The sequence below is a fragment of the Phaenicophaeus curvirostris genome, unplaced genomic scaffold (assembly GCF_032191515.1).
Source record: "Phaenicophaeus curvirostris isolate KB17595 unplaced genomic scaffold, BPBGC_Pcur_1.0 scaffold_93, whole genome shotgun sequence".
Classification (NCBI taxonomy): domain Eukaryota; kingdom Metazoa; phylum Chordata; class Aves; order Cuculiformes; family Cuculidae; genus Phaenicophaeus; species Phaenicophaeus curvirostris.
In genome coordinates this window covers 570,269-584,263 of record NW_027206715.1, presented here as the reverse complement: position 1 = coordinate 584,263, position 13,995 = coordinate 570,269, and the positions used below count along the sequence as shown (strand labels likewise).

The window sequence follows — 13,995 nt, the reverse complement described above, 5'->3', positions numbered from 1 at the left end:
CTCCCGGCACCTCCAGGACCTCGGGGGACGCTGGGGGAGCAGGGTCCTGTCCCCCAGCGCTCTGTCCCCACCCCTGCACCTTCTCCAGTCTCACCGTCCCCAGCCCCACGTCCTCACCGTCCTCCTCCCCGTCTCCTCCCCTGCAGATCCAGAACAACTGGTCCTATGGGGAGACGGTGGATGAAGAAGCCAAGACCCACCCCATGCTGAGACCCTACAAGACCTTCTCCGAGAAGGTGCTGTGTGTGTCCCCGTCTAGGACCAGGATGGGATCCTCCAACCCCATCCCTTCCTCCTCAACCCCCTAGAGACCCTCCAACCCCACCCCTTCCTCCTCAACCTCCCTGAGACCCTCCAACCCCATCCCTTCCTCCTCAACCTCCTGGAGACCCTCCAACCCCATCCCTTCCTCCTCAACCTCCTGGAGACCCTCCAACCCCATCCCTTCCTCCTCAACCTCCTAGAGACCCTCCAACCCCATCCCTTCCTCCTCAACCTCCTAGAGACCCTCCAACCCCCATCCCTTCCTCCTCAACCTCTCTGAGACCCTCCAACCCCATCCCTTCCTCCTCAACCCCTAGAGACCCTCCAACACCATCCCTTCCTCCTCAAGATCCCCCAACCCCCTTTTCCCCTCCAGGACAAGGAGATCTACCGGTGGCCCATCAAGGAGTCCCTCAAGGCCATGCTGGCCTGGGAGTGGATGGTGGAGAAGGCTCTGGGAGGGTGAGGAGGACAAGACGGAGAAGAAGAAGACCCGCAAGATCTCCCAGTCTGCCCAGGTGGGGCTGGGGGGGCACCCCGAGAGCCTCTGGAGCTCCACAGAGTGGGGAAGGAGACCCCCGAGAACCTCTGGAGCTCCATAGAGTGGGGGAAGGAGCCCCCCAAGAGCCTCTGGAGCTCCATGGAGTGGGGAAGGAGCCCCCCAAGAGCCTCTGGAGCTCCGTAGAGTGGGGAAGGAGACCCCTGAGAACCTCTGGAGCTCCGTAGAGTGGGGAAGGAGACCCCCCAGAATCTCTGGAGCTCCGTAGAGTGGGGAAGGAGCCCCCCCGAGAGCCTCTGGAGCTCCGTAGAGTGGGGAAGGAGCCCCCCGAGAGCCTCTGGAGCTCCACAGAGTGGGGAAGGAGCCCCCCCGAGAACCTCTGGAGCTCCATAGAGTGGGGAAGGAGCCCCTCGAGAACCTCTGGAGCTCCGTAGAGTGGGGAAGGAGCCCCCTGAGAACCTCTGGAGCTCCACAGAGTGGGAAAGGAGCCCCCCGAGACCCCCTGGAGGTCCCTGGGGTGGTGAAGGGCCCTCTGGGGGTCCGTGGTTGCCCCTCACCCCGTGTTCTCCTCCCAGGCCACCTACGACCCCACCCACGGCTACAGCCCCCAGCCCGTGGACCTCTCAGGGGTGACGCTGTCCCGGGAGCTGCAGGTGAGTGTCCCCCCCCGTCCCCCCGTTGTCCCCTCCGTGTCCCCCCGTGACCCCCGTGTCCTCACGTCGCGTGTCCCCAGGCGATGGCCGAGCAGTTGGCCGAGAATTACCACAACACCTGGGGCCCGCAAGAAGAAGCTGGAGCTGGAGGCCAAGGGTGAGTGAGTCCCCACGGGGCCCAACCCACCCGGCTCCTCCAGAGGTTCTTCTCTCCTCCTCCATCTCCCATGGGTTCTCTTCTCCTCCTTCATCTCCCCTGGGTTCTCTTCTCCTCCTCCATCTCCCTTGGGTTCTCCTCCCTTCCTCCATCTCCCCTGGGTTCTCTTCTCCTCCTCCATCTCCCCTGGGTTCTCCTCTCCTCCTCCATCTCCCCTGGGTTCTCCTCCCTTCCTCCATCTCCCCTGGGTTCTCCTCTCCTCCTCCTCCATCTCCCTGGGTTCTCCTCTCCTCCTCCATCTCCCCTGGGTTCTCCTCTCCCTCCTCTATCTCCCCTGGGTTCTCCTCTCCTCCTCCATCTCCCCTGGGTTCTCCTCTCCTCCTCCATCTCCCATGGGTTCTCCTCTCCTCCTCCATCTCCCCTGGGTTCTCCTCTCCTCCTCCATCTCCCCTGGGTTCTCCTCCCCTCCTCCATCTCCCCTGGGTTCTCCTCCCCTCCTCCATCTCCCCTGGGTTCTCCCTCTCCTCCTCCATCTCCCCTGGGTTCTCCTCTCCTCCTCCATCTCCCTTGGGTTCTCCTCTCCTCCTCCATCTCCCTTGGGTTCTTCTCCCTTCCTCCATCTCCCCTGGGTTCTCCTCTCCTCCTCCATCCCCCATGGATGATCCTGATCTCCATCCCCGTGGATGCTCCTCATCTCCATCCCCCTGGGCTCCCCTCCCCTTCCCCCCCGGATTGTCCTCTCCCCCCACCCCCCTGGTGCTGACGAGAGGTGCCAGGGGGAGGGTCGCACCCCCTGCTGGTGCCGTACGACACGCTGACGGCCAAGGAGAAGGCCCGTGACCGTGAGAAGGCCCAGGAGCTCCTCAAGTTCCTCCAGCTCAACGGCTACGCCGTCACCCGGTGGGTTTGGGGGGTCCTGGGTGGGGTTTGGGGGGTCCTGGTTGGGTTTTAGATGGTGCTGGTTGGAGGTTTGGGGTGTCCTGGATGGTTTTGGATGGTCCTGGTTGGGTTTTTGGGGGGTCCTAGATGGTTTTGGATGGTCCTGGTTGGGTTTTAGATGGTCCTGGTTGGGTTTGGAGGGTTCTGGTTGGTTTTGAGGGGTCCTGGTTGGGTTTTAGATGGTCCTGGTTGGGTTTGGGGGTGTCCTGGTTGGGTTTGGATGGTCCTGGTTGGGTTTTAGATGGTCCTGGTTGGGTTTGGGGGTGTTCTGGTTGCGTTTGGATGGTCCTGGTTGGGTTTTAGATGGTTGTGGTTGGGTTTGGGGGGTCCTGATTGGGTTTTGGATGGTCGTGGTTGGGTTTTGGGGGGGTCCCGGTGACTCCCTCGGTGTCTCAGGGGGCTGAAGGACATGGAGCTGGACACGTCGTCCATCGAGAAGCGCTTCGCCTACGGGTTCCTGCAGCAGCTCCTCAAGTGGATTGGACATCTCGCAGGAGTTCATCGCCCACCTGGGTGAGACCCCAGGACCCTCCAGTCCCTCAGGGCCCCCTGCCCCACACCCCGCTGGGGACTCTTCTGGAGCCCCCTTGAGACCCTCTTGAAACCCCTGAGATGCCCTCAAACCCCTTGAGAACCTCTTGAGACCCCCTTAAGATGTCCTCAAACTCTTTGAGCCCCCCATAAGCCCCCCTGAGATGCCCTCAAACCCCTTGAGAACCTCTTGAGACCCCCTTAAGATGTCCTCAAACTCTTTAAGCCCCCCATAAGCCCCCTGAGATGCCCTCAAACCCCTTGAGATTCCCTTGAGACCCTCTTGAAACCCCTGAGATGCCCTCAAACCCCTTGAGAACCTCTTGAGACCCCCTTGAGATGCCCTCAAACTCTTTGAGCCCCCCATAAGCCCCCTGAGATGCCCTCAAAACCCCTTGAGACTCCCTTGAGACCCTCTTGAAACCCCCTGAGATGCCCTCAAACCCCTCGAGACCCTTTGAGACCCCCTTGAGATGCCCTCAAACCCTTTGAGACCCCCCCCTTGAGACCCCCTCAGGCCGCTTGAGACCCTCTGAGACCTCCCCTGAGATGCCTTCAAGCCCTTTGAGATTCCCTCAAACCCCCCTGAGCCCCTTGGGGACCCCCCCAAACTCTGTGTCCCCCCCTCCTGACCACGCGTGTCCCCCCAGAGGCTGTGGTCAGCAGCGGGCGGGGTGAGAAATCCCCCCACGAGCAGGAGATCAAGTTCTTCGCCAAGGTCAGGGGGACCCCAAAAAAGTGGGGGGGTGGGGACAACACAGGCCTTGAGGGTCCCCTATGGGATTTTGGGGATCCCTGAGGTGCTTTGAGAGTCTTCTGCGGGGTGGGTTTGGGGGTCTCTGCGGGTTCTTGTGGTTCCTCATGGGGTTTGGAGGGTTCCTCATGGGGTTTTGGGGGTCCCTGGTGGTTGTTTGAGGTCACTATGGGGCGTTCGAGGTCGCTGTGAGATCTTGGGGTCCCCTATGAGATTTTGGGGATCCCTGAGGTGTTTTGAGGGTCTTCTACGGGGTGGGTTTGGGGGTCCCTGTGGGTTCTTGTGGTTTCTCATGGGGTTTTGGTGGTTCCTCATGGGGTTTGGAGGGTTCCTCATGGGGCTTTGGGGGTCCCTGGTGGTTGTTTGAGGTCACTATGGGGCGTTCGAGGTCGCTGTGAGATCTTGGGGTCCCCTATGAGATTTTGGGGATCCCTGAGGTGTTTTGAGGGTCTTCTACGGGGTGGGTTTGGGGGTCTCTGTGGGTTCTTGTGGTTCCTCATGGGGTTTTGGTGGTTCCTCATGTGGTTTTGGGGGTTTCTTATGGGGTTTGGAGGGTTCCTCATGGGGTTTTGGGGGTCCCTGGTGGTTGTTTGAGGTCACTATGGGGCGTTCGAGGTCGCTATGAGGTCTTGGGGGTCCCCTACAGGATTTTGGGGGTCCCTGAGGTGCTTTGAGAGTCTTTCACGGGGTGGGTTTGGGGGTCTCCGTGGGTTCTTGTGGTTCCTCATGGGGTTTTGGTGGTTCCTCATGTGGTTTTGGGGGTTCCTTATGGGGTTTTGATGGTTCCTCATGGGGTTTGGGGGGTTGTTTGAGGTCGCTATGGGGTCTTGGGGTCCCTCGGGGGGTCCCCCGGTTGTGGGGCGCCCTCTAACCCTGCCGTGCCCCCCCAGATCCTGCTGCCCCTCATCAACCAGTACTTCCACAACCACTGCCTCTATTTCCTCTCCACCCCGGCCAAGGTGCTGGGCAGCGGCGGTCACGCCTCCAACAAGGAGAAGGAGATGATCACCAGGTATGGGGGGGGGACCCCAAAACCCACAGGGACCCCGAAACCCACCTCTGGGGCAGGTGGAACCCCAAACCCCACCTCTGGGGCACCGAGGTCCTTGATGACCCCCAGACCCTCTGCCGTGAGGCACCTGGAGCCCCAGGTGTGGGGTGGGGGGTGCTGTCCCCTCCCCAGGGGACTCGGGGACCCCCTGACTGACCCCCCACCCCGCCGTGTCCCCCCAGCCTCTTCTGCAAACTGGCCGCCCTCGTCCGCCACCGCGTCTCGCTCTTCGGTGAGGGGACAGGGGACACTGGGGGGCACTGGGGGGACTGGGGGGACACTGGGGGGCACTGGGGGGACTGGGGGGACATTGAGGGGACACTGGGGGGACACAGGGAGGCACTGGGGGGCACTGGGGGGACACTGGAGGGATGGAGGGACATTGAGGGGACATTGGGGGACACTGGGGGGACATTGAGGGGACACTGGGGGGACTGGGGGACACTGGGGGGACATTGAGAGGACACTGGGGGACACTGGGGGGCACTGGGGGGACATTGGGGACATTGAGGGGACACTGGGGGACACTGGGGGGGCACTGGGGGGACATTGGGGGGACTGGGGGGACGTGGGGGGGCACTGGGGGGACATTGGGGGACACTGGGAGGACTGGGGGGACACTGGGGGACATTGAGGGGACACTGGGGGGACACAGGGAGGCACTGGGGGGCACTGGGGGGACACTGGAGGGATGGAGGGACATTGAGGGGACATTGGGGGACACTGGGGGGACATTGAGGGGACACTGGGGGGGACTGGGGGACACTGGGGGGACATTGAGAGGACACTGGGGGACACTGGGGGGCACTGGGGGGACATTGGGGACATTGAGGGGACACTGGGGGACACTGGGGGGGCACTGGGGGGACATTGGGGGGACTGGGGGGACGTGGGGGGGCACTGGGGGGACATTGGGGGACACTGGGAGGACTGGGGGGACACTGGGGGACATTGAGGGGACACTGGGGGACACTGGGGGGGCACTGGGGGGACATTGGGGGGGACTGGGGGACATTGAGGGGACATTGGGGGACACTGGGGGGACATTGGGGGGACACTGAGGGGACACGTGGGCCCAGGGGACGTGTGGGGACATGGGGAGGGGACGTGGGCGGAGACGGGGGACGCAGGGGGGGACAGGGGGCCCCTGACTGTGTCCCTGTCCCCAGGGACGGACGCTCCGGCCGTGGTCAACTGCCTGCACATCCTCGCCCGCTCGCTGGACGCCAGGTGACACCCCGCGGTGTCCCCAAGGGCCACCGAGTCACGTCCTGGGGCCACCACGGGGCTGGCCTTGTCCCCACGAGTCCCCAGGGGCCACCAGGATGTCCTGGGGCCACCACGGGGCTGGCCTTGGCCCCATCTGTCCCCAGGGTGGTGGCCACCTCCCATGTCCCAAACCTCCCCACGTGTCCCCAAGCCGGTGACCCCCTCCAATGTTCCCAGAGCTCCTTGGGGAGGTGTCCACGTGCTGTGTCCCCAAGCCGGTGTCCCCCTCCGATGTCCCCAAACCTCCTTGGGGTGGTGGCCACCTCTGATGTCCCGAAGCTCCCTGGGGATGTGTCTGCATGGCGTGTCCCCAAGCCGGTGACCCCCTCCAATGTCCCCAAAGCTCCTTGGGGAGATGTCCACGTGGCATGTCCCCCTCCGATGTCCCCAAAGCTCAGAGGGGAGGTGTCCATGTGGCGTGTCCCCCTCTGATGTCCCCAAAGCTCCTTGGGGAGGTGTCTACGTGGCATGTCCCCAAGCTGGTGGCCCCCTCCGATGTCCCCAAAGCTCCTTGGGGAGGTGTCCACGTGGCGTGTCCCCAAGCCGGTGTCCCCCTCCGATGTCCCCAAAGCTCCCTGGGGAGGTGTCCACGTGGTGTGTCCCCAAGCTGGTGGCCCCCTCCAATGTCCCCAAAGCTCCTTGGGGAGGTGTCCATGTGCCGTGTCCCCAAGCCGGTGGCCCCCTCCGATGTCCCCAAAGCTCCTTGGGGAGGTGTCCACGTGCTGTGTCCCCAAGCTGGTGGCCCCCTCCAATGTCCCCAAACCTCCTTGGGGTGGTGTCCCCCTCCGATGTCCCCGAAGCTCCCTGGGGAGGTGTCCACGTGGTGTGTCCCCAAGCTGGTGGCCCCCTCCGATGTCCCCAAAGCTCCCTGGGGAGGTGTCCACGTGGCGTGTCCCCAAGCTGATGGCCCCCTCCGATGTCCCCAAACCTCCTTGGGGAGGTGTCCACGTGGCGTGTCCCCAAGCCGGTGTCCCCCTCCGATGTCCCCAAAGCTCCCTGGGGAGGTGTCCACGTGGTGTGTCCCCAAGCTGGTGGCCCCCTCCAATGTCCCCAAAGCTCCTTGGGGAGGTGTCCATGTGCCGTGTCCCCAAGCTGGTGGCCCCCTCCAATGTCCCCAAAGCTCCTTGGGGAGGTGTCCACGTGGCGTGTCCCCAAGCTGGTGACCCTCTCCGATGGCCCCAAACCTCCTTGGGGTGGTGTCCCCCTCCGATGTCCCCAAAGCTCAGAGGGGAGGTGTCCACGTGGTGTGTCCCCAAGCTGGTGGCCCCCTCCGATGTCCCCAAGGCTCTGAGGGGAGGTGGCCGTGTGGCATGTCCCCCTCCAATGTCCCCAAAGCTCCTTGGGGAGGTGTCCGCGTGGCGTGTCCCCAAGCTGGTGGCCCCCTCCAATGTCCCCAAATCTCCTTGGGGTGGTGGTCCCCTCCAATGTCCCCAAAGCTCCCTGGGGAGGTGTCCACGTGGTGTGTCCCCAAGCTGGTGGTCCCCTCCAATGTCCCCAAAGCTCCCTGGGGAGGTGTCCACGTGCCGTGTCCCCAAGCCGGTGTCCCCCTCCGATGTCCCCAAAGCTCCCTGGGGAGGTGTCCACATGGTGTGTCCCCAAGCTGGTGTCCCCCTCCAATGTCCCCAAACCTCCTTGGGGTGGTGGCCCCCTCCGATGTCCCCGAAGCTCCCTGGGGAGGTGTCCACGTGCCATGTCCCCAAGCTGATGGCCCACTCCGATGTCCCCAAGGCTCTGAGGGGAGGTGTCCACGTGGCATGTCCCGCTCCAATGTCCCCAAACCTCCTTGGGGAGGTGTCTACGTGGCGTGTCCCCAAGCTGGTGGCCCCCTCCGATGTCCCCAAAGCTCCCAGGGGAGGTGTCTACGTGGCGTGTCCCCAAGCTGGTGTCCCCCTCCGATGTCCCCAAACCTCCCTGGGGTGGTGGCCCCCTCCGATGTCCCCGAAGCTCCCTGGGGAGGTGTCCACGTGGCGTGTCCCCACCCCGCAGGACGGTGATGAAGTCGGGCCCCGAGATCGTCAAGGCCGGGCTGCGCTCGTTCTTCGAAGGCGCCTCCGAGGACATCGAGAAGATGGTGGAGAACCTGCGGCTGGGGAAGGTGTCGCAGAGCCGCACGCAGGTCAAGGGGGTGGCCCAGAACATCAACTACACCACCATCGCCCTGCTGCCCGTCCTCACCTCCCTCTTCGAGCACCTCGCCCAGCACCAGTTCGGGGACGACGTCATCCGTGAGCACCTGGGGACACCGCGGGGACGGGGGACACCACGGGGATGTCGTGGGGATGAGGGGACACCATGGGAACACCTTGGGGGCTTGGGGACACCAGGGGGACACCTTGGGGATGGGGGACACCATGGGGATGTCGTGGGGATGAGGGGACACCAGGGGGACACCTTGGGGATGTCGTGGGTATGAGGGGACACCACGGGGATGTCGTGGGGATGGGGGGACACCAGGAGGACACTTTGGGGATGGGGGACACCACGGGGATGGGGGACACCGTGGGGATGTCGTGGGGATGAGGGGACACCTTGAGGATGAGGAGACACCATGGGGATGTCATGGGGATGGGGGACACCATGGGGTTGGGGGACACCATGGGGACCCCTTGGGTATGGGGGACCCCTTGGGGATGGGGGACACCGTGGGGATGTCGTGGGGATGGGGGAACACCAGGAGGACACTTTGGGGATGGGGGACACCATGGGGACACCATGGGGACACCTTGGGGGCTTGGGGACACCATGGGGATGTCGTGGGGATGGGGGACACCATGGGGACAGGGGGACATGAGGGCACCATGGGGACACCTTGGGGGCTTGGGGGACACCTTGGGGATGTCATGGGGATGAGGGGACACCAGGGGGACACTTTGGGGATGTCGTGGGGATGGGGGAACACCTTGGGGATGAGGGGACACCATGGGGATGTCGTGGGGATGGGGGACACCAGGGGGACACCTTGGGGGCTTGGGGACACCACGGGGACAGGGGGACACGAGGGCACCATGGGGACACCTTGAGGGCTTGGGGGACACCTTGGGGACAGGAGACACCATGGGGATGTCGTGGGGATGGGGGGACACCATGGGGACACCCTGGGGATGGGGGACACCATGGGGATGTCATGGGGGCTTGGGGACACCATGGGGATGTTGTGGGGATGGGGGGACACCATGGGGACACCCTGGGGATGGGGACACCATGGGGATGTCGTGGGGATGGGGGACACCATAGGGACACCTTGGGGGCTTGGGGACACCTTGGGGGCTTGGGGACACCACGGGGATGTCGTGGGGATGGGGGACACCATGGGGACCCCTTGGGAATAGGGGGACATGGAGGCACCATAGGGACATGGGGACACCACGGGGCCACCATGGGGCCAGGGGGACACGCTGGGGCTGGATCCTGGGGGGGACGAGGGGCCCCGGGGGCAGGTTGGGGGCTGACGTCCCCGTCCCCGCAGTCGATGACGTCCAGGTCTCCTGCTACCGAATCCTCTGCAGCATCTTCTCGCTGGGCACCACCCGCAACAGCTACGTGGAGAGGTGGGGACCCCGGGGGGCCTTGGGGTGGCCTTGGGGTGATCTTGGACCTGGGGTGGCCTTGAGGGGTCCCCATGGGGTCCCCATGGGGTCCCTGTGGGTCAAGGGTGGCCTTGGCCTGGCCTTGGGGTCCAAGTGGTTCTGGAGTGGCCTTGAGGTGTCCTTGGGGCACCCGTGGGTCTGGGGTGTCCTTGGGGTGTCCATGAGGTGTCCATGAGGTGTCTTTGGGGTCCCCATGGGTCTGGGGTGGCCATGAGGTGTCCTTGGGGTGGCCATGAGGTGTCCATGGGGTGTTCTTGGGGTCCATATGGGTCCGGGGTGGCCATGGGGTGGCCTTGGGATCCCCTTGTGGTGCCCATGGGTCTGGGGTGTCCTTGGGGTTTCCATGGGGTGTCCCTGGGGTGTCCTTGGAGTGTCCTTGGGGTCCCCATGGGTCTGAGGTGTCCTTGGGGTGTCCATGGGGTGTCCTTGGGGGGTCCATGGGGTGTCTGTGGGGTGTCCTTGGGGTCCCCATGGCTCTGGGGTGTCCTTGGGGTGTCCATGAGGTGTCCTTGGGGTCCCCATGGGTCTGAGGTGTCCTTGGGGTGTCCATGGGGTGTCCTTGGGGGGTCCCTGGGGTGTCTGTGGGGTGTCCTTGGGGTCCCCATGGGTCTGGGGTCCCCGTGGGGTCCCCTGGCGTGACCGTCGCCCCCAGGCAGCGTCCGGCGCTGGGCGAGTGTTTGGCGCGGTTGGCGGCCGCCATGCCGGTCGCTTTCCTGGAGCCGCAGCTCGACGGCTGCAACCCCTGCTCGGTCTACAGCACCAAGAGCCCCCGCGAGCGCGCCGGTGAGGGACCCCGGCCTCCTCGGCCCCGTGTCCTCCTCATCCCCATCTCCTCGTCATCTCCATGTCCTCCTCACCTCCATCTCCTCCTCATCCCCATCTCCTCCTTATCTCTATCTCCTCCTCATCCCATGTCCTCATCCCCATCTCCTCCTCATCTCCATCTCCTCCTCATCCCCATGTCCTCATCCCTGTGTCCTCCTCATCTCCATCTTCTCCTGATCCCAAGTCCTCCTCATCCCCATGTCCTCCTCATCCCCATCTCCTCCTCATCCCCATGTTCTCCTCATCCCCATGTCCTCCTCACCTCCGTCTCCTCCTCATCTCCATGTCCTCCTCACCTCCATCTCCTCCTCATCCCCATGTTCTCATCCCCATGTCCTCCTCATCTCCATCTCCTCCTCATCCCATGTCCTCCTCATCCCATGTCCTCCTCATCCCTGTGTCCTCCTCATCCCTGTGTCCTCCTCGTCCCTGTGTCCTCCTCGTCCCATGTCCTCATCTCCATCTCCTCCTCATCTCCATCTCCTCCTCATCCCAGGTCCTCCTCATCCCCATGTCCTCCTCATCTCTATCTCCTCATCCCGTGTCCTCCTCATCTCCTCATCCCCATGTCCCTAGTCCTGGGCCTCCTGAGCTGCATTGAGGAGATGTTTCTCCATGTCCTCCTCACCTCCATGTCCCCATGTCCCCGTGTCCCGCAGTCCTGGGCCTCCCGAGCCGCGTTGAAGAGATGTTTCTCCATGTCCTCCATGTCCCCATGTCCCCATGTCCCCTAGTCCTGGGCCTCTCAAGCTGTGTTGAGGAGATGTTTCTCCATGTCCTCCTCACCCCCATGTCCCCATGTCCCCCTCACCCCCATGTCCCCATGTCCCCGTGTCCCGCAGTCCTGGGCCTCCCGAGCCGCGTGGAGGAGATGTTTCTCCACGTCCTCCTCACCCCCATGTCCCCATGTCCCCATGTCCCCGTGTCCCGCAGTCCTGGGCCTCCTGAGCCGCGTGGAGGAGATGTTTCTCCATGTCCTCCATGTCCCCATGTCCCTCAGTCCTGGGCCTCCCGAGCCGCATTGAAGAGATGTTTCTCCATGTCCTCCTCACCCCCATGTCCCCATGTCCCCGTGTCCCCTAGTCCTGGGCCTCCTGAGCCGTGTCGAGGAGATGTTTCTCCACATCCTCCTCACCCCCATGTCCCCATGTCCCCGTGTCCCGCAGTCCTGGGCCTCCCGAGCCGCGTGGAGGAGATGTTTCTCCATGTCCTCCTCACCCCCATGTCCCCATGTCCCCCAGTCCTGGGCCTCTCAAGCTGTGTTGAGGAGATGTTTCTCCATGTCGTCCTCACCCCCATGTCCCCACGTCCCCATGTCCCCTTGTCCCCTAGTCCTGGGCCTCCCGAGCCGCGTGGAGGAGATGTTTCTCCACATCCTCCTCACCTCCATGTCCCCATGTCCCCATGTCCCCATGTCCCCCAGTCCTGGGCCTCCCGAGCCGCGTTGAAGAGATGTTTCTCCATGTCCTCCATGTCCCCATGTCCCCATGTCCCCCAGTCCTGAGCCTCCCGAGCCACGTTGAGGAGATGTTTCTCCATGTCCTCCTCACCCCCATGTCCCCACGTCCCCATGTCCCTGTGTCCCCTAGTCCTGGGCCTCCCGAGCTGCGTGGAGGAGATGTTTCTCCACATCCTCCTCACCTCCATGTCCCCATGTCCCCATGTCCCGCAGTCCTGGGCCTCCCGAGCCGCGTTGAAGAGATGTTTCTCCATGTCCTCCATGTCCCCATGTCCCCTAGTCCTGGGCCTCTTAAGCTGTGTTGAGGAGATGTTTCTCCATGTCCTCCTCACCCCCATGTCCCCACGTCCCCATGTCCCCATGTCCCCTAGTCCTGGGCCTCCCGAGCCGCGTGGAGGAGATGTTTCTCCACATCCTCCTCACCCCCATGTCCCCATGTCCCCATGTCCCCCAGTCCTGGGCCTCCCGAGCCGCGTTGAAGAGATGTTTCTCCATGTCCTCCATGTCCCCATGTCCCCATGTCCCCTAGTCCTGGGCCTCTCAAGCTGTGTTGAGGAGATGTTTCTCCACGTCCTCCTCACCTCCATGTCCCCATGTCCCCGTGTCCCCGTGTCCCGCAGTCCTGGGCCTCCCGAGCCGCGTGGAGGAGATGTGTCCGGACGTGCCACCTCTGGAGCAGCTGATGGGCAGCATCGGGGCGCTGGCCGAGTCGGGGGCTCGTTACACCGAGATGCCCCACGTCATCGAGGTGACGCTGCCCATGCTCTGCAGCTACCTGCCCCGCTGGTGGGAACGGGGCCCCGAGGCGCTGGCCCAGGGCCCCTGGCCCACGGCCGTCACCGGCCACCACCTCAACGCCCTCCTGGGCAACATCCTCCGCATCGTGGTCAACAACCTGGGCATCGACGAGGCCTCCTGGATGAAGCGCCTGGCAGGTGGGTGGAGGCCCCGCTGGGACGTCACGACGGGTGGTGGCCCTGGGGATCTCCCGGGGATGGTTCCGGTGGCCACGGATGGTCCCACGGTGGCCCCATGGAGGTTCTGGTGGCCCTGGGAAGGTTCTTGAGGTGGTGCTGGTGGCCCCAGGTGGATGCTAGGACGGTTCTGGTGGTCCTGAGGAGGTTGTGGTGGCCCCACAGAGGTCGTAGTGGCCATGGGAAGGTTCTTGAGGCGGTGCTGGTGGCCCTGGGGGGACACTGGGATGGTTCTGGTGGCCCCACAGAGGTTCTGGTGGCCCTGAGAAGGTTCTTGAGGTGGTGCTGGTGGCCCTGGGGGGATGCTAGGCTGGTTCTGGTGGCCCCATGGAGGTTCTGTTGGCCATGGATGGTCCCACAGATGGAGCCGGTGGCCACGGGAAGGTTCTTGAGGTGGTGCTGGTGGCCCCAGGTGGATGCTAGGACGGTTCTGGTGGTCCTGAGGAGGTTGTGGTGGCCCCACAGAGGTCGTAGTGGCCATGGGAAGGTTCTTGAGGCGGTGCTGGTGGCCCTGGGGGGACGCCGGGATGGTTCTGGTGGCCCTGTGGAGGTTCTGATGGTCCCACAGATGAAGCTGGTGACCATGGGAAGGTTCTTGAGGTGGTGCTGGTGGCCCTGGAGGGACGCTGGGATGGTTCTGGTGGCCCCACAGAGGCTCTGGTGGTCCTGGGATGGTCCTAGTGGCCCCACGGAGGTTCAGGTGGCCCCGTGGAGGTCCTGGTGGCCCCGTGGAGGTCCTGGTGGCCCCACGGAGGTCCTGGTGTCCCCGCAGTGTTCGCGCAGCCGATCGTGGCGAAGGCGCGTCCGGAGCTGCTGCGCTCGCACTTCATTCCCACCATGGAGAAGCTGAAGAAGCGGGCGGGCAAGGTGGTGGCCGAGGAGGAGCAGCTGCGGCTGGAGGCCAAAGCCGAGGCCGAGGACGCCGAGCTGCTCATCCGCGACGAGTTCTCCGTCCTCTGCCGCGACCTCTACGCCCTCTACCCCCTCCTCATCCGCTACGTGGACAACAGCCGGTGAGACACGGGACCCGAAC

At 64.0% G+C, this 13,995-nt stretch overlaps 1 protein-coding gene across 1 annotated transcript in view; it reads left to right on the top strand.

The window, feature by feature from the left end:
- The window catches only part of RYR1 (ryanodine receptor 1), a 129,512-nt gene that overhangs the window by 61,763 nt on the left and 53,754 nt on the right, over positions 1–13,995 (top strand). The window contains 18 exon segments of the mRNA XM_069882232.1: positions 147–236; positions 641–721; positions 723–782; positions 1,339–1,416; positions 1,497–1,541; positions 1,543–1,573; positions 2,350–2,473; positions 2,909–2,990; positions 2,992–3,025; positions 3,694–3,761; positions 4,688–4,809; positions 5,031–5,080; positions 6,018–6,078; positions 8,104–8,342; positions 9,584–9,665; positions 10,357–10,487; positions 12,609–12,923; positions 13,735–13,975. Coding sequence (XP_069738333.1) covers positions 147–236; positions 641–721; positions 723–782; positions 1,339–1,416; positions 1,497–1,541; positions 1,543–1,573; positions 2,350–2,473; positions 2,909–2,990; positions 2,992–3,025; positions 3,694–3,761; positions 4,688–4,809; positions 5,031–5,080; positions 6,018–6,078; positions 8,104–8,342; positions 9,584–9,665; positions 10,357–10,487; positions 12,609–12,923; positions 13,735–13,975 — 1,934 coding nt within the window.